This window comes from Amblyomma mixtum, chromosome 3 (assembly GCF_055824585.1).
Source record: "Amblyomma mixtum isolate Tamu chromosome 3, ASM5582458v1, whole genome shotgun sequence".
NCBI classification, from domain to species: domain Eukaryota; kingdom Metazoa; phylum Arthropoda; class Arachnida; order Ixodida; family Ixodidae; genus Amblyomma; species Amblyomma mixtum.
In genome coordinates this window covers 167,089,841-167,110,346 of record NC_143014.1, presented here as the reverse complement: position 1 = coordinate 167,110,346, position 20,506 = coordinate 167,089,841, and the positions used below count along the sequence as shown (strand labels likewise).

Here is a 20,506-nt window from a genome sequence, read left to right as displayed (position 1 = left end):
ACCATCGCGTACACAGAATGCACAGGAGGTTGTAGGGGCCTGCGCAGCGGTAAAGAATGACGTGAGATGCTGATCCTTCCGTTGCTCCTCGTGGAATGTACGGGCATCGGGGAATTTAGGTTCTACGGACGCGATGTAGTGGTCAAAGTCGTCGGCGTCACATTCCGTCGTTGCAAGCGGCAACCGAGAGAGACAGTCTGCGTCAGCGTGTCGGCGTCCACTCTTGTACGACACTGTATAATCAAACTCTTGCAAACGGATTGCCCACCGTGCAAGACGGCCAGATGGGTCACGGAGGTTGATCAGCCAACAGAGGGAATGGTGGTCGGTAACCACTGTGAAAGGTCGCCCATAGAGGTAGCAGCGAAACCGCTGAATGGCAAAAACTACCGCAAGGCACTCCTGTTCAGTAATGGTATAGTTACGCTCAGATTTGCTCAGGCAACGGCTGGCATAAGCAATGACGTGTTCCTTGTCGCCATAACGCTGAATTAACACGGCACCAATGCCAACACCACTGGCATCAGTATGCACTTCTGTTGGGGCAGAAGGATTGAAATGGCGGAGAATTGGATGCGATGTGAGGAGAAACTTAAGCTGACGAAAAGAAGAATCGCACTCAGATGTCCAATCATAGGGAGCGTCTTTGTGGAGCAAGCTCGTGAGCGGGTGAGCGATGTCAGCGAAACGGGGAATAAAGCGGCGAAAATACGAACAAAGTCCGAGGAAGCTGCGAAGTTCCTTTGCAGTCTGAGGTGTTGGAAATGATGCTACAGCCGCGGTCTTCTGCGGGTCAGGGCGGACACCTTCACTGTCGACGAGGTGTCCGAGCACCAACGTCTGACGTTCACCGAAACGACATTTCTTCGAATTAAGCACCAGAACAGCGCGTTTCAGGCAATCCAGCACAAGGGCGAGGTGTTCGTTGTGCTCATTGAATGTCCGGCCAAAAATGACGACATCATCGAGATAGCACATACAAATATGCCATTTCAAGCCCCGTAAGATCGCGTCCATAAATCGCTCAAAAGTTGCAGGAGCATTACAGAGCCCAAAAGGCATTACGTTAAATTCAAAAAGGCCGTCCGGTGTGATAAAAGCGGTCTTCTCTTTGTCCTCGGGATGCATAGGGATCTGCCAGTAGCCCGACCGTAGGTCAACGGATGAGAAGTACGATGCAGAGAACAGGCAGTCAATGGCGTCATCAATCCGAGGAAGCGGGTACACGTCTTTCTTTGTTACAGCATTCAGGCGGCGATAGTCCACACAAAAGCGCCATGTACCATCTTTCTTTTTGACCAAAATGACAGGAGCGGCCCAAGGACTGCAGGACTCTTGTATAACACCCTTTTGCAGCATATCCCGAACTTGTTGATTGATGACCTGTCATTCTGTTGGGGACACTCTGTACGGCTTCTGTCGAATTGGGTGTGAGTAACCGGTGTCAATCCTATGCCGTGTACGTGACACGGGAATGCTACGGGAACCACTGGGCTCTGAAAAGTCAAAGATAGACGAGTATTTGACCAGCAAGGCTTCTAAGGCATCACGCTCTACACTTTTCAGAGACTTGCTGATCATCCGACGCAGCTGTGAGTCAGTGGCTGGAGTAGCAGCTACTGCGTCTGGTGCGTCAGCAACCAAAGCCACCGAGGCAGGGACATCTTGATTACACGTGGCGACCTTCATGTGAACTGGTAAAACAACTGGTTGCGAAGAACAGTTGATGGCCCACAACTGGGTCCTGCCCTGGAACACTGACACCAGGCAATGTGGAACCAGAATGAGTTTCTTAGCGCAGTTAGAATAGAGGCGCCACTGTGGCATCGAAGGTATCGGAAGCACGGCTGGGGCATGAAACTGGGACGCACTTGATAGAAAGCGGGGGCACACTGGTATCCTCGGATACACAAAACACATCTTGTCGAGCCGGCGTCTCTTCGAAGAGTCCAGATGGAAGGGAACCATCAACGCAGAGTTCCCCAGAGCGACAGTCAACAGTTGCGCCACACATTCGTAAAAAGTCAATACCTAAGATAACGTCATGCGTACATCTCGGAAGCACTGCAAACTCCGCTGTAAAAATGGCTCCGCCGAGGTACACCACAGCACTGCATATCCCCAAGGGGCACAATAACTCACCGCCCGCGCCATGAAAATTAACACTGCGGTCCCAAAGAAACATAACTTTGCGGCCTAACTGGTTCTTGAATGACAAACTCATAATTGAGACAGTTGCACCCGTATCCACTAACGCCATTGTGGGCACACCATCTACAAGCACATGAACTGTGTTCTTCAGCATAACAATTGAGGGAGGAATTTCTAAACGCAGCGCACAGTCTCCAGCGGCCTCACCTCCCGCGGCCGCGCTGACCAGTTTCCCGGCGAAGGCGATGGGGAACGTCGCCGGGGTGACGAATAACGGCGCACAGAAGAGGAAGGGGGTGGTGAGAAACTTCGGTCGGAGACGGGAGAGTGGCTGCGTTGTCCGTCGGGCAGAGGATAGTCGCTCGAGGTCAAGGGCCGTTGAAAAGGAGGATCGTACGAATTGTTGACCGGCGGAGGAGGATGGACGGGCCGCTCGTATCGAGGTGGTGGACGGCGGCGGCAATAGCGAGCAATGTGCCCCTCGATGCCGCAGCGGCGGCAAACGGGAGCGGTGCGACGAGGAGCTTGTTCTCTTGAAGACTCTGACGAGGCGGAAAGCACTGAATACCCACGCGCGTCCTCAGGCCTTCTGGCTGGGCACCGGAAGGAGGGTGCAGGCGGTCTTGAACGATGTTCATAATCTGGATCGTAGTTCAATTCGAAGTCCGCCGAGCGTGGGTAGGAGTGATAGGGATGACTGGGTCCACCGAACCTGGACGTGTGTGCAGTGTTTACAGAACTCAGCCCAGGCATCGAGGGGACTACTAATGGAGAACTTTGATAAACAGGAACTTCAGACGGAACAGATGGAGGACACCGTGCATGGGGCTCGAATCTCAGAAGTTCCTCGCGAACGATCTGGCGGATCGTCGTTGAGAGATCTGTAAAACGCTCTTCGACGCTGGCCACAGTTGGAACGTTAGCCAGTCGCCCAAATTTAGGCGTAATACGACGAGTCTTCAACGTCTCAAATGTGCGGACGTGCCGAATGACGTCTGAGACGGCCCCCAAGTCATCTTTGGTGATTAGAAAATTATACACATCTTCTGCAATTCCCTTCAGAAGATGACCTACTTTATCATCCTCGGTCATATTAGCGTTCGTTGTTTTGCATAACTTAAGTATTTCTTCTATGTAGGTCGTGCACGTTTCGCCCGGTAACTGAGCCCTGTGTGCCAGCGTTTGTTCGGCCCGCTTGCGGCGCGCGAGGCAATCACCAAAACGCTGTCGCAGTTCAGTTACGAAGCGGTCCCAGGTGGTGAAGGAGTCCTCGTGGTTCTCAAACCACACCAAAGCTGTATGGGTCAGAAAGAAGACCACGTTGGCTAGCTGAGTGACGGCGTCCCAGCGGTTATAGCGGCTCACCCTTTTGTAATGGGTCAGCCATTCCTCCACGTCCTCGCCTGCTGCTCCGGCGAAACTGCGAGGCTCCCGATAGTGCTGCGTTGAACCGGTCGCTGTGGCCACACGCTGGTCTGAAACTTGGATCGCAGCGTCACTTCGTGCTGCGGATGGCTCTTCGGGAGACTGCATGGTTTCGGTCAGCGGTTCCAGGCCGGCAAGGCGACGACGCCGGCGGGGCTGCTCCAGTTGTTGCTGCGCCGTTTTGTTGCTGAGATCGTTACCCAGCGCCTCCACCAAGATGTTACGGCTATAATCTTTATAGCCGGGGTGTTCTAGCTGGTTCAACAGGCCAGCGGCGAAAGGTTCGATCGGCGAGCGGGAATCAGCGTCCAGCGGGGCACAACACTCTCAACCTCCTCTTCTTTTGTTCTCCGGCCTTGCCCTTCCTGCGTTTCTCCAATCCCGTAACAATATGCAGTTTCGGGGTGGCTGTAATAATGCGACTGAACTGCAAATAGGCAGTGCATAGTTGTCTTTCTCGTGGCAGTAATATTCTGGCACTTCTGAGAGTGTTTATGCATGGTGGAATCGCTCAGACTACATGGCAGTCGTAAAGTTATCATGGACTGCTGTGTTCCCTAGCCGCTGGCTGCACTGAAAAAGGACAGCGGTTATTTGGTCTTCCTTGATAGCGATAACATATAGACTATATTGGGGTCACCGAATTCCACAGAATTATGCTACTTTTGTTGTTTTGAACTTAAGGACTGTTCACAAGGACCCAGGTTTCTCGGGCATGCAAGCAGCATGCAGGATGACCAGCCAAACAATATTTTTGCGTAGTTTGCACCCACTTTTCCAACATTCTCTGCGGTGCTTTCGTCTTACTACTGCACCGTATGTGGCATGTAGTAATGGCTAGCTTTTTTCCAAGTAGTCCATTGTCTCACTGCTTTGGAGTGAAAAGCTGACGACACGTCTGAAACCAAATGGTCATATTTTCTTAACTGCTTCCCTTAGTGGCTTGTATCGCAGCAAAATAATGCAGATGGTTGTGTTTCCCTCTGGATGGTGCTGACTGCATTTAGATTGATGATGCGGTGCAACGACGTCTTGCTAATTCGTAGTGGCAAAGCAGCTTTATTCGAGGACAGATTTAACCAAATAATTTTTTTTTCCTTTCGAAACATGAAAAATTATTAAAAGCAACTGATTCACAAAGAGACCTAACAAAATCACATTAGAAAAGGGCGCTGGCTATTTCGCTTTGCTCGCGACAGCGCATGCAGGAAAAAGTGGCAATAGGAGGTCAAGCGAGATGGCTAGACCAAAAGTAAACTTCTAAGTATGCGAAGTAAGACATGCGAAACACTTACTTTCCAGAACAATTTCTGCTGGGGACGAAGGAAAAAATTGGAGAGGACACTTGAGCTTCGCCTTAATGGTATGACACGATAGCGTAGTGGGTTAGGCTTTCGATTGTGAGCAGTTTGACACCTTTAAACGCATTTTTCTTTTTTTCAATTGATAAATTACGCACTACTAAATTTTCTTAATTAGCATCATCAAGCATTGGCTTCTCATTCTGAGCATTTTGATACCTTTGAACCCCCCCCCCCCTTTTTCCATTTTTTTCATTTACTTAATCGATTAATTACAATGGTTTCAATGACTTGTCATCGCCTATCACTCACCAGTCAGTCACCAATCACTGGAACCACAAATTACCATGATACGATTTTTTTTTTACGCAGCTTCCGATTATTTCCGACATGCGCCGATGGCTTTTGGACCAAACGAGCTGTATACGCTACCGCATATTAATGCGCAGCTTAACTTTGCATCCTCAAAATTACTGAAAGTAGCAGCCATAAAAGGCGGCTTTTCGCACTTGATTCCAAGGCGAATGAGGCGGTGTTTAATGGCTGTAATCCTGATTATTGGAAAAGTAATCGAAAAGTAGAGTATCGGGGTCAAAAGATTTCAATGGAAAATGCTACGCACGTTATAAGAATGCTGTTATAAAGGAACAGCGCAAAGTCGGCGCACATGGCGCCGACTTTGATGTCATTTACCGATTCACTTTTTAAACAATCTCTGGTACCACCCTGTCTTGGTAGAGTAACAAATTTCCTGAATTCCACGCAGCAGCTGCAGTTTTCTCTTCGAAACGGGAGAGTAGGACCCAACATGTCCCCGCCGAAAGCGGTGTCCTCGCCCTGAAAGCGGCGCTAGCCTAGAGATGTAAAATTTCAAGAAATTTTGAATGGCATGAAAAAAAAAACGTTTTTTTTTCAAGAAAAATTGGAAATTTTGCAAAACTTGACAAAAACAGATTTATTTGAAACAGCACAACGATCAATAATAATGCTCAGAAGTTCAGTCGACTATGCAGTTGTAGTTGTCATATTGTGAAACGAACTTCTTGTTCTATTGTACCGAGAAGGTAAATGATTTGCAGTTTAGGTGAATATGGAGATATAAATATCATATTTGTGGAACGAACTTCTTGTTCTATTGCACTGAGAAAGGGAACATGAAAACTGATCTATAAGTCACTCCATATCGGACTCGGAGTCACTGTCGCTGTATGCGGCACTACGCGCAGCAACATGGATTGAAGCTGTGTGCAGAGCTAGGTTCGACTGCACATACACAAGCTTTCGAACGCGTTCCCCTGAAAGCCTGTTGCGAATCCTTGTATGGACGTTTCCGAAACGGGACCAGTTTCGTTTGCAGCTGGCGGATGATGGTAGTATCTGCAGCAGTCGGCAAGCCAGACGAGTCAGCTGCTGGTTGGTGCAAAGGCCTTGCCACCAGGTAGATGGGGCCACGTGCTTCGCTGAAGACCCCTGTCCTGTACCAAATTCCTGCGGATGTCCTGTACTCTGCTACGTTGGAAATCAAGGAGGCTAAATTTGGCTAAAACCGCTTACGCGCACAGCAGCCTATGTTATTTATGCCATCTGTGTAGCGCTGTAGAATTTGCAGCTACTTCAGCCGTGAGCTCAAGCATTAGTGTGTTTATAAGTCAAGCCTGGATCTTATATGTGACCTGGCCTTCAACCCTCGTACTGGCAGCTCGAACGTTTTAAAATCACTACCTGGCACCGGCGATGACGACTGCTCTCCAATCGTTCAACGATGCACGCTGTAATAGTTTTCAAAGCATAAAGAAAAACCTAAACTAAAAGCAAGCAATCATAAAACCTTGAAATTGCTTTGTGAAATTTTCGATGTTTCTTTCCAATTTTTCTTGTCTTAAAAAAAAAACGTTTTTTTTTCCAGAATTGCAGTGTTTTTTTCAGGCCTTCACATCTCTACGCTAGCCATCGAGGCACCCTAAAGCAACGTTTTCAAAGGGCGCCGCCATGTTTGTCACCGCTGGACAAACATGGCTTTCCGCGGAATCTCTGCCGCGGCAGCGGATTTCGCGCGCTCTCACCGTCGAATGGCAGAACTAGTCAGTTCTCAGTGCTCTCCTGCCAGCATCTCGGGCACTCGCTGCCTTGTTTTCGCCTCGCTTTCTTCGGTAATATATGTTTGCGTTTTACTCGTTTAATTACGTCACGTAATCATGATGCCCGCTAAATCTACACATCTGTTTCACGGCGGCGCAAAGCGCCCGTGAAGCGAGCGCAAAGCATGTGCGAATCAAGCGCTAGAGCAGCTTCCGCGCCGAACGAGTCGCGCGACCCCCTCCTTGGCAAGCATTTTTTGTCAATATGGCTGCCTTAGTGGTGGTCCAGCTAATCGAGACCGGATGCCTACATGCTTTTTCGCCGTTGCTTGCCGTCGAGGAAAGGCGCCTGCGGAAAATGCCTCTGCCGTTCTCGCAGGCCTTAACGTTAGGGGATATACTGGAACACATAGGGTCGCGCGAAAAAAGAATTAGGTACCTAATTGAAGGTGAAGGAGTGCTCAACACATATGGTGAAGACATTGTTCAAATGTGATACTATCCACATGTGTCAGTAGTTTGCAACTTGTCCAACAGTCTCACATAATTCTGTTACGTAACGCAAAACGTATCAAAAACTCGACTACCAAAAATAGCATGTCCGCTGTTATTCTCCAGGCATTCACCTCAGACTGGCTGCTTTTGGCGAAGTGATGAGCCGTTTTGTTTTTCACTGCTTACGCTTCTCCTGAATCCCCTTAATACTAGGAAACCTCGTAATTGGAAGCAGGATAGTAGCGCGGCTTTTCGGTTCGAGACTGGACTTTCACGCGGGCCGCTCCGGGTCTTCTGCGCACTTAGGAAAAAATTACCTGTCACTACTTGCGCTTTCTGTTGCGCCGAAATACGTGAGGGAACTCCGAATTTCCTCCTAGCTGAGAAAAGTTACGAACGTGATACAGTAATTATTCTCATGGCACACAGCAGCTGATCAACCACAAGTCCCAAATAAAAGCCAGGCGCTCTAAACAGCATTCGAACTCGAACAATCATCTCTTTCGAACTTGCCACTAGAGTACTATAAAGTGTAGGGCAATTACAAGCAATGAACGAAAACCAAATCGATAAATTGCCCTGAAGTAATAAGGAGCTAATCGGAGGCTACTGCCGGGAAAATTTCACCCTGGTGAGTCTGCTGCCGCCAGAATTGCCTACTGTACCATTTGTTTCAAGGAATAAGCAGAAATAGTTATGCGCTGTCAGTAGCATGCACACACAGCTCGGCTGGATCGTTTCCGCACATAAGTATTGCACGCTTGCCGGCACGCCGTGTGTGACAAACCGTACGTTCACCACTCGCACAAAAATCTAATCTCGCAAGCAGACGTATTCGCATTGTACGGAAGACATTAACAAAAAAGTATATTACCTGTACGGCTCCAGAAGAAATCGTCATCGACGAAATGCACGCTGCAGACTTTCATTTCCTGCGTCACAGCCTTTCCGATCCGGAGTTTTACAACCCATTTCTTTTTCAATCGTTCGTCACTAGGAAATGAGTGCACACTGATCTGATTACTAACAGCTCTATTTTTGCACTGTGGCGCACAGCACATTCGCTTGCTTCCAGACTTTCTGTCCAACCTAAGCGACGCACAAACAGCATGGTTAAAATGGCGGCACGTACCCGGCAGCTACGCGCGCGCCTGCAGCATTGGGACCAATCAGCGCGTGCTCACCGGTGGTAGGCGGGCTCCCGGTACTCCGGTAACGTTAACATGGTAAGCTAAGGGCGTCTAATGAATGCTATCAGCCAAACGCGAGCTTCCAATCGTTCAGAATGTGCTCTCGCATTTGTAGCGACCCAAGCGGCTGACGGCAACAGGTTTTAGTCACCGAATAGGTAACTTGCAGTGCCGCCTGGGTAGCGCAGGTTCCCTATACGGCAGTTACGGCAGTTATAGCATAGCGCGATCCGCTACCGTGTCCAGCTCCGCGAGGCTCTACTCCGTGTGCGCAGAATGAGGGCACCGAACGGCGCCACGTGCCCGTCAAGTGCGTGCCTGCCTGACGCGTCGGGACCAATCAGCGCATATGGCTGCAGTGGTGCCCCTCGGAAGCAAACAGAAAAACTTCATTTGCTGCAACTGAATGTTAGACCCGGCTGAGTCCCCGCTGGGCCACTGCGCCGTCCCGCACTGCACCAGACGTCATGTCCCGACATGACCTCGGAAGCAGGTCACAATAGCGGAGCACGCTATGCTAAGACCGTTTTCGGCGCGAGGAAGGAAACAGCCTGAAACCAGGGCGCGTGGCATCACTTCTCCTCCCCTGGTATGCGCGGGCGGCAATTCCGCCACAGAATGATTCATTGAGGGACGTTCGTGTCCTGCTGTCTTTTGCGCGACAAATCAGCTTTTACGTGTTTTGAGGTTCACTATATATGACCATGAATCAAGAGCCAAGATCATCTGGATACCACTGCGTTTTTGCGCGGCAAATCAACTTTTACGTGTTTTGAGGCTAACTATGACCATGAATCAAGAGCCAAGATCATCTGGATACCACTGCGTTTTTGTTCGTTAAATCATCTTTAAGCCACCACTCCAGTCAGTGAGAACACTTGGATGCTTGTACAGCTTGTCACCTGCAGACCAGTATGAAGATCACAAAATCAGCGCAGTGGAAGGAGGTAGTTAAGATAAATAGAAAAAGACCTCTCCAAAATTTTTGTTGCATGCTACATATAATATGCCTCATTACAACACTGCCGAGTAAGCAGTGTAGTTGCAGCAGCATTATTACAGCTTACAGCGAACAAATCAGTCTTGGCAAAACCAAAGAGCGTGCTGACTGCACCAGTCGCTAAGATACCAAATCCTAAAAAACTTGTGTGAAGACGCGTAGCGGGCTTAACGAGGACAGCAAACGCGCTTGGTCACCAAACCACAATCGAGGTACGCACGACGTGGCGAATTTCTACTGCCGCGTAGCAAAATATCCGTGTCCGTGCAACCTCTAATCTAACTTTAGTTGTTCAGCGCGACAGTTATTTAGGGCCGCAACACATTTCTTCAGTAGAGTGAAGAGGGGACACTACGTACGAGAGAAAAAAAGCGACGAGGCAGCGAGAACGGCCACTGCCTGTTCAATTACTCAATGGCCAAGCCCTGTTGAAGGCGAGGTTCGGGGTCGCGGCTGTACGGAACCACGGTCAGCACGACGCCCGTTCCCACCTCTAGGCCAGGGACAGGAGTGCCGCTGAGCGAAGGAGTTCGTAGGTGGCGAAAGAAGACTGAATTTATTTACATATTTACATGCGTGAAGATCAGAAAGTGTGTCTGCTTCGACCATAGTAGTAGTAGTAAGAGGATGAAAGAAATGGAAAGGAAATTAGCACGGGCCTGTGACTGGCGAGATGTCACCACCACCACTGCCGGCGTGCTGTTAGGGAGGAGAATAGGTGAAGGGGAAGAGGAAAGATATAAAGGGAGGGAAAGTGGAGCGTCTCACGAGTCGCCGTCGCTGTCATCAGCCGCCTAGGATCAGCAGTAGCTATCCAGGCCCGTGTCCTCCAGGAGGGAACGGAGGGCCTTGGGGGCGTTTGGTCCAGATGGGAAGAGTAGGGCACTTGCTCTTTCTGCAGGCAGTCCCAGGGCCCTGTAGCCAGCGACAAGCTTTGCCTGATGTGTGGCAAAGGCAGGGCATCCGCACAGGATGTGATCGACTGTCTCCTTCTGGTGTCCACAGCGGGGGCAGTCTGCACAGGGGGCCAGTCCCTTGCGGTAAAGCCGTGCCCCAGTCCAAGAGCAGCCCACTCGAAACCGGAGGAGGAGGGACCTCAGCCGCTTTGGGATACCCTTGTCCGGCAGGAGCTGGGGAGGTGCCCCTTGCGCCACCCTGGGGTCGGGGTGCTCGAGGACAAGTTGCCGCTCAGTGATGGACCGGGCAGCATCCAGGGGGACTACAGATGTACAGGTGGGAGTGGATCCTCCATGTGCTGCTTTGGCCAGGGCATCGGCATCTTCATTGCCCTGGACGCCAACGTGGCTGGGGACCCAGGCCAGGGTTATGGAGCAGCCGCGGAAGCAAATTCCATTTAACCTGGCTGCCAGCTTGCTGACGATGGGTAGTCGGCAACGTGGCTCTTGCAGTAGCTGGAGGGCGACCCTGGAATCACTCAGGATGGCTGCAGAGTGTACAGCAGGTTGTCCGTCCAGGATGTCGGCAGCCAGATGTAGGGCTGCCAGCTCCGCTGTGGTGGAGCTCGCCACACATGGGAGCCTCGCCTGTCTTCTCTTGCCCAGAGCAGGAGCGATGCAGGCTGCCGCTGCAGATGGGCAGGCCCCCTTCAAAACGGAGCCATCCGTGTACAGCTGCGTGCGGCCCGCCAGGTCTTCCTCCAGGGTCGCCGCTGCCTCCTGTCGGAGTCCGACTGCTGGTGTCAGTCGCTTTGGCCTGGCCCCTCGTGCTGGTAGAAGGACCCGGTACTGGTGGCCAAGATCTGGACGTGGAGGAGCAGGAAGGCTCTCCGGCTGCCCCCCCCACCAGCTGCTCAAAAGCCAGGGCAGTCCTCCCCATGCGGGAGTGGGGGTGGTTGAGGAGGCGCTCCAAGAGGGGGCGTCCGTCAGGTGCAAGATGGAGTCGCTCCACATGGCGGAATGCTGCCCTCTGGGCCTGGAGCTCCATGGGCCACCCACCCCGCCCCCCGCCTCTGCTAGTGTTGCAGGAACCCGGGAGCCCCGCGGCAGGCCCAGGCACAGGCGGATGGCAGCCCTTTGGCAGCGTTCGATGGTCAGCTGCTGCCTGATGGTCATTTGTATCAGGGGCAGGGCGTATAAGAACTGCGCCCCTGCCATGGCCTGAACGAACTGGAGACCCATGCGTGGTGTGATGCCTCTCCCTCCAGCCAGGAGCTTCCGGACGGCGCCCCGGACCCTGATTGCCTGCTTGGAGAAGGCCTTAACAGCTGGCTGCCAGGTGAGGTGGCGGTCTATCAGGAGGCCCAGGTAGCGGCAGGTGTGCTGCCATGGTAGTTCCCGTCCTGCTATGATCAGGCTCGTCTTCCCCGGGCGTGCTCCTGGTCGGGTGTTCAGCAGCATGGCCTCGGTCTTGGTGGCGGAGAGCTGCAGGCCCATCCGTTCCAGGTAGGAGCTCACCCTGGTGATGGCACGCTGGACATTTCGGATGACTTGCACCCTTTGGCGCCGTGGTCCGCAGCACCAGAGGGCAATGTCGTCCGCATAGATTGCTATGCGGACAGGTAGGCGCAGGCCCTCCGGGAGGCAGCGGGGGAGCTCGGCCATCACCAGATTGAAGAGCATGGGGCTCAGCACGCTGCCCTGGGGAACTCCTCTCTTGAGTGGCTGGGGGGCGCTGGTGGCTCCTCCTGCCCGGACACAACTGGTGCGGTCTTGTAGGAATCCTCGCAGATACCCCCGGAGGTTGCCGGTGACGCCAAGGCAGTCAGCAGCCTCGAGGATGGCTTCATGTGTCACATTGTCGAATGCCCCCTGAACGTCCAGGAGGGCGAGGCAGACGACATGACGAGAGTGACGTGCCTCCTCGAGGCTGGATACTATGTCTGAAATGGCGTCAGCCGTGCAGCGGTGCCTCCTGAACCCAGATTGCTGCTCGGGCAGGTAGCTCGTGACCCCAGCTATCCAGTCCAGCCTTGCCAGCGCCACGGACTCCAGGAGCTTCCCTGGGGCTGAAGTCAGGGAGACGGGCCTGTACGATTTGAGCTCTGCAGGTGGCTTGCCAGGCTTGAGGACCGGTACCACCAGTGCCGTGCGCCAGGCCTCAGGTAGACAGCCCGTCGTCCATACTTCATTGAAGGTCTGGAGGAGGTTGGCCTTCATGGAGTCGTCCAGGTTCCGGAGCATTTGGTATGTGATACCAACTGGTCCGGGGGCACTGCGGCGCTTGGAGTGCTGCAGGGCAGTGGTGAGCTCCGCCTTGGTGAGGGGGGTGGAACAGATGGCCGCAATGTCATCTGCGTGTTGACCGCCTGCTGCTTGGTAACTGGTCCGCCTGGGGTAGAGCCCTGATGGAGGGGGCTCTCGAGGAAGGAGGGCCTCTGCCAGCTTATCAGCCAGCTGCTGGTAGGTAAGCCCCCCAGCCACTGCGATGGCCAGGTAGGGAGCACGTTGGATGGAGGGCTCCAGAAGGGACCGGAACAGGGGCCAGGCTCTGGCACTGCCCCGGGCAGCCACCAGGGAGGCACAGATCCCCTCCCAGGACTCCCTGCGGCGCCGGTTGTGGGTCCGACGGCAGGTTGCGTCAAGCCGGTTGTGCTCTGTCCAATGCTCTGGCCTGTCCGTACGTAGGGCCCTTCTTTCTGCCCGCCGCCGTTGGGCCCTCATCTGGAGGAAATGGAGGTTCGGGACAGGCTGGTTGGGTGGGACTTCGCAGCTGATAGTTGCTGCCTCCGCACAGCGAGCCACGTGGGCCAGGATGTCGTCCTGCCCTGTGAAGTTGAGAAGGAGGTCCCTGAGCTTGTCCCAGTGGACGACCTTGCACTGCCTTCCGTCCACCCGCTTCCCTGGCTTTGGCTCCAGAGTGATGGGGAAGTGTTCCGAACCCCAAGTGTCCGGCGAGGGGTGCCATCCATAAACACAACGCGGCGACCCAATTGAGAGGTCTATGCATGTGCGGATGCCCCCTCGACGGACAAACGTGGGGACCCCGGTGTTCAAAACATGGAGCCCGGTGCCACGTAGAGCTGTAACCAGATCACGGCCACGGCGGTCCGCCCTGCGGGATCCCCACCGCGGGTGAGTCGCGTTGAAGTCCCCGCAGAGGAGACAGTTGCCGCCAATGAGGCCGACCAGGTGTGGCAAGGAACTAGCATCCCAAGGAGTCTGGGGGCGCACATATACACTTGCCACAGCTGTGTCAACTCGACCTAGCCTAACCCTCACGCAGACGAGCTCCATGGAGGTCGTCGTCGAGTTTTATAGCGTCCGTCTTCCCTAGTTTCCCTAGGTTGATGACGTCATCCCCAGGGTAGGAGTGGCCGGAAACTTTCCCTCGTGGGCACAAACTCACACCCCCGCACTTGTGGACGCATCCCCGTCACGTGTTGAGCCTGGGAGAGGAGGACGCTCTTCGAGGAAAGTCGACAGCGAAATGCGGCGTTCTCGGACCTGTCAATGGCTCCCCCGGGCTGCCGACACATGCCCGTCAAATACATCCGTCACGAAGGGTCGGAATGCAAGGCCGGGAAAAGGGCGGAAGTGGTCCTTTGTTCTTGGGAACATCCGCGAAGGTTGTGGAAGTCCCCCCCCCAGCCCGCCGCGGTGCTCAGTACGCAGAACCACCGAGACGAGGGCCCTTGACATCCGCCATATTTACTGCGAAATGGGAGAGGTAACGTCCACCTGCTGTCTCCACCCACGTGGGCCGACTCCGGAGAATTGGGTGCTTTTGTGTCCATCGAGTCCTACACAGAGACGCAGCAAAGTACGTTGCCCTCGCCTCACGGTCGATCCGGCACGCCTTGAGGCAAACGTGGTCGAATGGTCAGGGGTTTCTCGGAACCATCCAGGAGAAACGTGGGTGCTGGCTGCTTCCTGTTGACGCCGATCTTAACAGCCCCCAAGCAAGCGACGGTCACAAACACGACGTAAGACGTTGCTTTCGTTCGGCGCCTGCGCGCTCTGGCTTAGTGAACACTCGCGTACCTACCATCTAGATCTGCGCGTAGTCGAGCATTTATCTCGAAGTCACAGCCCGCTGAAGCGCAGAGAGGGCACCGGGTTTATCAAGCGCCTGAATCGGGCACGACGCGTACCTCGATGAGAAGTGCACTGCAGTATACTTGCCCGAAATTGAGAATTGTATCCGGCTCGGCTTTCATGAAACGAAACCAACACCATGACATGTCGAACAAAAAAGTTCGCGTCTGCACACTAGGCGTGCTTAAGCAAAGTGCAGTGCGGCTTTCGCAAACATTCACGAAGTGACTGTTATCCTGGCTGCTAATCGTAGTCTACCGAACTCAATCAAATAGCATAAAAGAAGCTTGGCGGCTGCCTGTGTCGATTCCTAGACCGCCGTCGTAGCCAGCGCTGCGACCGTTGCTGTGCACTAGAGCTTGAACTCGTAAACGATTATCGCTTACATAGGTGAATAATCGGAACGATGAATGAAGTGCCTACGGCCCCATCATCCGCTGAAGTTCCGGCCATCGCTCCCCCAAACGGCGGCAGTCTTCCTCGAAAAGCTTTCCCCGTCACCCAGGAGCTTTTCTAATCTGAAACGACAAATTGCTGCACTGTCGTCCAGCACTGTAGGTATACTGCAAATGCGTGCGCGCATTCCGGCTATTACTTTTTGGGAGATCTCTCTCCTGTATCAAAACGCTCACGGCCGATACCCACCCCCCTGTAAAGGCCTCAAGAAGGCAGAGGAGCGTTGGCTACTTCGCCTCTACACCAACACGGTACTGTGCCCGGCAGTGCTCAAACATTTCAATTCGGCCTTTTCGGGCGAGTGTCCACACTGTGGCGAAGTGTTTGCGGACACGTATCACATGGTGTGGGCATGCCCTGCCAATTCTGTTTTCCCACCCCACCCGAGAGGACTGGGAGGCTGCCCTGCTCGGCTGCTCAACTCTCCAGGACCAACGAGCCCTGGTGACAAGAGCCCGGGCTGCCGCGGAGGTCACAGGGGTCCCAGACTAGGGATCCCTCCTAGTGATTGTGAGGGCCGGGCCCTTCAGGCACGGTCCAAGCAATACCTCTCTTGTATATAGTATAAATAAATGTTTTACACCACCACCACCTACCAGCATGCGCTAAGGACAGGAACAGAACATAGATGGCGCCACCGTCCCTAAATGGCGGTGCCCTAGATTAAATGGTCTCTATTAAGGCTAAAGACCGACGGCGGATGCCGACCCAGCATGACATACTCGATTTGAGTTGCTATTGCCTTCGTTGCAGTCTAGGATATCATAACGTGTTTACGTTTCTTTTGCAAAAGGCACTCAAGTAAATAAGAGCGCACTGAAACCGCGAAACAAACAGTCGCCATGAATGTGCGCAATTCGCGCGCACGTAACACTAGCAGACGACGTGCGCACGCATCCACACGGCGGATGTCACATCAAGTCAGCGCACCATCTGCGTGCTGATACCTTTCACACGACGGATGAAAACGGCAGATACCTAACCGAAAAAGCGCCGGTCTGAATCGGTGACGTCATACCAGGTGATGCGCGGTTCGTTCTCGAAAACTGGTTGGTTATTGAGGAAATTAAATGGCGCAGTGATTGTCTCGTAACTCGGTGGACACCCGAACCACACCGTGTGGGAAGGGAGGAAGGTGGGAGTGAAAGAAGAGAGAAATAGGTGGCGTAGTGGAGGGCTCTGGAATAATTTCGACCACGTGGGAATCTTCAACGCGCACTCACATCGCACAGCACACGGGCGCCTTTTGAAGCAAGCTTCACTACGAGGGTCGGAGCCGAGCTTCTCATAGCCGTATGCCGCGACCGAGTGACGTCACGCGCAGCGCAGGTGGCGACGCAGCCGCGCGCTACTGCGCATGTGCGCCGCCTTCTCACCGCCGCTACCACTACGCGCGCTCCTCTCCTGCGTCGCGGTTGGGAATCGAACTAGGGCCTTTGGCATTTGAAGTGGAGACGCTACCACTCTGCCACGAAGGCTCAAGGTTTGAGCATGAATAAAGGCGCATCTAGTGAATGCATGGATTTCATAAATAAAATAAAAGGAATAAAAAATAAAAGAAAAATAAGGAAACAATAAGAAAAAAAAACGAAATTAAAAATGAAAAAAAAAATTGAAAAATAAAATATAAATAAAATAAGAAAAGAAACAAAATTAAAAAAGAAAATAAAAGAGAATATGAAAAATAAAAATAAAACAATTAAAATAATAGGAAGAAAAATAAAATAAAATGAAACAAAAATAAAATATGAAAAGAAAATAAAAAATCAAGGAAAATAAGAAACCAAACAAAAATAAAACATCAAAAATAAAAAATGGCTAAAAATATGGCTAAAAAAAGTGCTGCAAGGCTTTCGCCTTGCAGCACTTTAGAGAGCCAAAGTGCCTCCTGAATTTTAACCGCGCCGATTACCGTCTCCGCCTCCGTACGGGCAGTGTGCAGACGGCCGAACGCCTTCACAGTTATCGTGGTGCTCCCAGTGCGCGAACTGCGACAGCCATGGCGTCAAACCAAGCATAACTGAAGCTTTTCGCTTGTATATCCAGGCTTAACCAGAGCTAAGCCACTGCCTAATTTTTGAGCTTCGCCTGCATCGAAACGCGGCCGCCGCGGCCAGGTTCGAACCCTGTAACTCCGGCTCAGTAGCCGAACGCTCTAACCGAGATCTGCGATTCGGTCCGTCTTGTGGATAGGATGGTTCGCCGCAGCGCCGCAAGGTGGCGACTGCTCGATTATCAGTCTTATCCCTACACGAACGCCTTTTTCGCTAGCGAGCCATTTAGTGCTCTCTCATTAAAAAAAGTGGGGGGGGGGGGAGGGGGTAGCAACATCGCCAGATTAGTGCCCAGTCGCTGGTGTCCAGCAGTGCAGCGCCACGCCGGTCACGGGCTCTCTGCCCGCTCGCTGCCCCCAACCGGGCGCTGCGAAAAGAAACGTGTGTGACTGACGCGCGTTCGTAGGCGTGGCTAGCGGGCTTTACCTACCCACCCACCCCTATCATACCTCAAAAAATGAACAAGGGAGGGGTAAGCCGCCTGCAAATATTTCGACAAGAGGACTTGCCTTCGTCTGGGCAAGCCCTCTTGTCGAAACTTTGGCAAGCACACTGAGGCTTTCCCCTCCCTTGTTCATTTTTTGAGTATGGTGAGGGTGGTTGGGTGACGGCTCGCTGTTGGGAGATGTATTTTTAACTGTGAGTGCCCGGTAGGGGACCAATCGGAGGCTGCTTCCGGAGGCTGGAAGGTGGTGGTGGGTGGATGGTGGCTTGAGGCTTTCTTGAAGCTAGAGGTGGTGGCGGCTGAAGCTTCTGGTGGGTTGAGGTGAGCGGGGTCTGAATGTGGTTGGATGGTGATTGAAGGCGCGTACTTGGTAGTTGGGACATGCACTTTTACCCCCCCCCCCCCCTCTCTCTCTCACACACACACACACACACACACATGTTGAGGTATCTGGCAAGCCTCAACCTTGGACCTTCGACGGAGCGCCATCGGCGGAGGCCTTGCTCAGCTGCTCCGTCAACGCGCAGACCCCCCCCCCCCCCTGCTCACCCCCGGCACGCTGATAACACGATTGCGGCAGCAGCAGCCATCACCGCCACCGGGGCTCACACAACGCCGTTGCACGAGGGGTGGAACGCGTTAAGGAACGCCGGGCGCTAGTCACATCGGCTCCGTCGAACGGTGCGTTGTTTTCCTGCCTAACGTTCCATAGCTACCTACAACTATCTCAAAGGATACATAAGTGTTCGATAATCGTCTGCAAACTGCTCAGGAGGAGCGTAAAACGGATTCTAGCTATTTTCTACCCGGCTCAGTGCAGCGCCGGTGAGCTGCCACGCTAAGCCTAACAACTGCGTCTCCCAGTGCACCAGCCGGCGCAGCCGGCTACATCATGGAGGTGACCGTGGAAGGGGAGCCCATCACAGAATACGAAATGCAATGCAAGGAGTGGCTTACACTCTCCACAACTCGTATAAGAGCCGTGCTGCTAAAGGGTCTGTCACACTAGCCCGACGCGACACCGACGCAGACCCGACGACGAGACTGATGATCGGCCGACCGGTCGGCAGACCGTGTCTGTGGCAGACCAAGCTGTCACATTAACGACACTAACGTGACCGAAGACCAGATGTCTTCGCAGTGTGACATACTTTGACGCCCACGACGTCGACAACACCAGTCTGCTGACCATCGGCGACCGTATCTTCGCGAGATCGGCTGCCGAGCTAAAACATTCAACAGACACGAACTCGTTTCCGCTATAGTACTGTTTGCGTTCATAACAAGCTCTGGGATAGGTGAGTGTCAGAAATGTATCATTTCTGAGGATCGTTAGCCAATACCGAGGTGCTGGTAGAAGTTATAAAAGCCCGACAGGCCCGCCTACAACACTAACCGCGTAGCATGACTGGCGACGTTCACAATAGCGCCTGGAACGCGTCGACAAACGCAGCTGCGCCGCCCGCTGCCGTCGCGGCGCCAACCCGTTCACCGCCAGCACCAAAAGCAGCGCGCCTCGCAGCCCAACGCAGCAACTTCCGCCAGATGCACTCCGTGTGATTTTCCGCCCGCTCGGGGGGCTTCAACTGGACCGGATCCCATGCATCAAACTGCGCCACGGCATCCAGATACAGCTCGACTACGCTACCCTCGGACGCCTTCCTCCGGGTACACTCCACCAACCACACTTTCATGGTGGTCACCTCACAGACCGAACTGGCCATGCGTCTTACCCAGATCGCCTCTCTCAATATTGGTGGCAATGAACACTCCTGCGCGGCCTACACAGCGCCTTCTATTAGAGCCACCCGTGGCGTCATGGCGACATACATCCCGCTCCATCTGTTTAAGAACACCCCCTTCCCATCCGGGACATACATCCCGCTCGCCCTGTACAAGAACACCCCCTTCCTGTTGTAAGTTCCGTTACGCCCCTAACCCATGATGGCGAAACCTAGTTCTATGGTCACGGTATGGCAGTGGAACTACCGGCGTTTTGGTCAAAAACGCAAAGTCCTTCAACTTCTCCATTGTGCTGCAGGCCCTAACGTCCAGGATCTGCAGGAGCCAACGAATCCTATAACCCTCCCAGGTCGCGTTCCCCTTCCTCAATCCGTCGCGCCATCCAAAGTGGCCTTTCTAGTTAGGCGCTCGCTCCCGACCATTACTCATACGTTAGCTATACCAGATCTCGACCATCTCCCCTGGAATTAGTCCCCCAACACGCACGGGCCAAGAGCCTTTTCATCCTGAATGTGTATAGTCACACAAAACAGCTAGAACACAAATTTAATCGCCTCTTCACTGGCCCAAAGGGTTGCCAACCAGTGTCCTCTCTTAATTCTGGGTGACTTCAGCGCACCCCATACAGAATGAGGATACCTGCATGAATCACGAAAAGGCCGCAGAGTATGGCTTGCTGCGCAACAGGTAGGGCTGTCTCTTAACACTGACCCCACTTACCCCCCACGTATCGCCACAAGCGTGTGCAAAGACACCACACCCGATCTTACTTTCATTCACCGCTCCGAGCCGCCACATGGTACAACACCAAGAAGTGCTTAAACATTGACCACTACATCCTCGAAATCCTGCTTAACACTCACCTCCGTCACCGTCCACCTAGGGAATCCACTTTCACCTAATAGTCCTTCCTTAGGAAATGCAGATCTAACCGAACATCTGACCCCATCACTGACAATACTGCGTGGACTACACAATTACAGATTGATGTCCAGGCAGTCACACGACAGCTTCTTATTGACTGCCCAGTGACACCGTTGACGCTGGCCTCCTACATCTCTGGGAAGCTAAAGTCAGTCTTGAAAGACTCTGGCTGTCCCAGAGATGGAACAGAACACTCCGTTGCAGAATGGCCGACTGTACAGACAGAGAAACACATGCATCCATGCTCTCC

The 20,506-nt window shown here is 53.0% G+C and overlaps 1 protein-coding gene across 1 annotated transcript; it reads right to left on the bottom strand.

Annotated features, from left to right (window-relative positions):
* Positions 1-10,440: 10,440 nt before the first annotated feature.
* Positions 10,441-11,997, bottom strand: LOC149352624 (uncharacterized). Its single transcript, XM_089575714.1, has one exon. The coding sequence runs from the start codon at positions 11,995-11,997 to the stop codon at positions 10,441-10,443; it is 1,557 nt and encodes a 518-aa protein (XP_089431840.1).
* Positions 11,998-20,506: the final 8,509 nt, after the last annotated feature.

Bases quoted from the DNA above. Each gene is read 5' to 3' on its own strand.
- LOC149352624 (XM_089575714.1), bottom strand. From the start codon at position 11,997: ATGCTGCTGAACACCCGACCAGGAGCACGCCCGGGGAAGACGAGCCTG.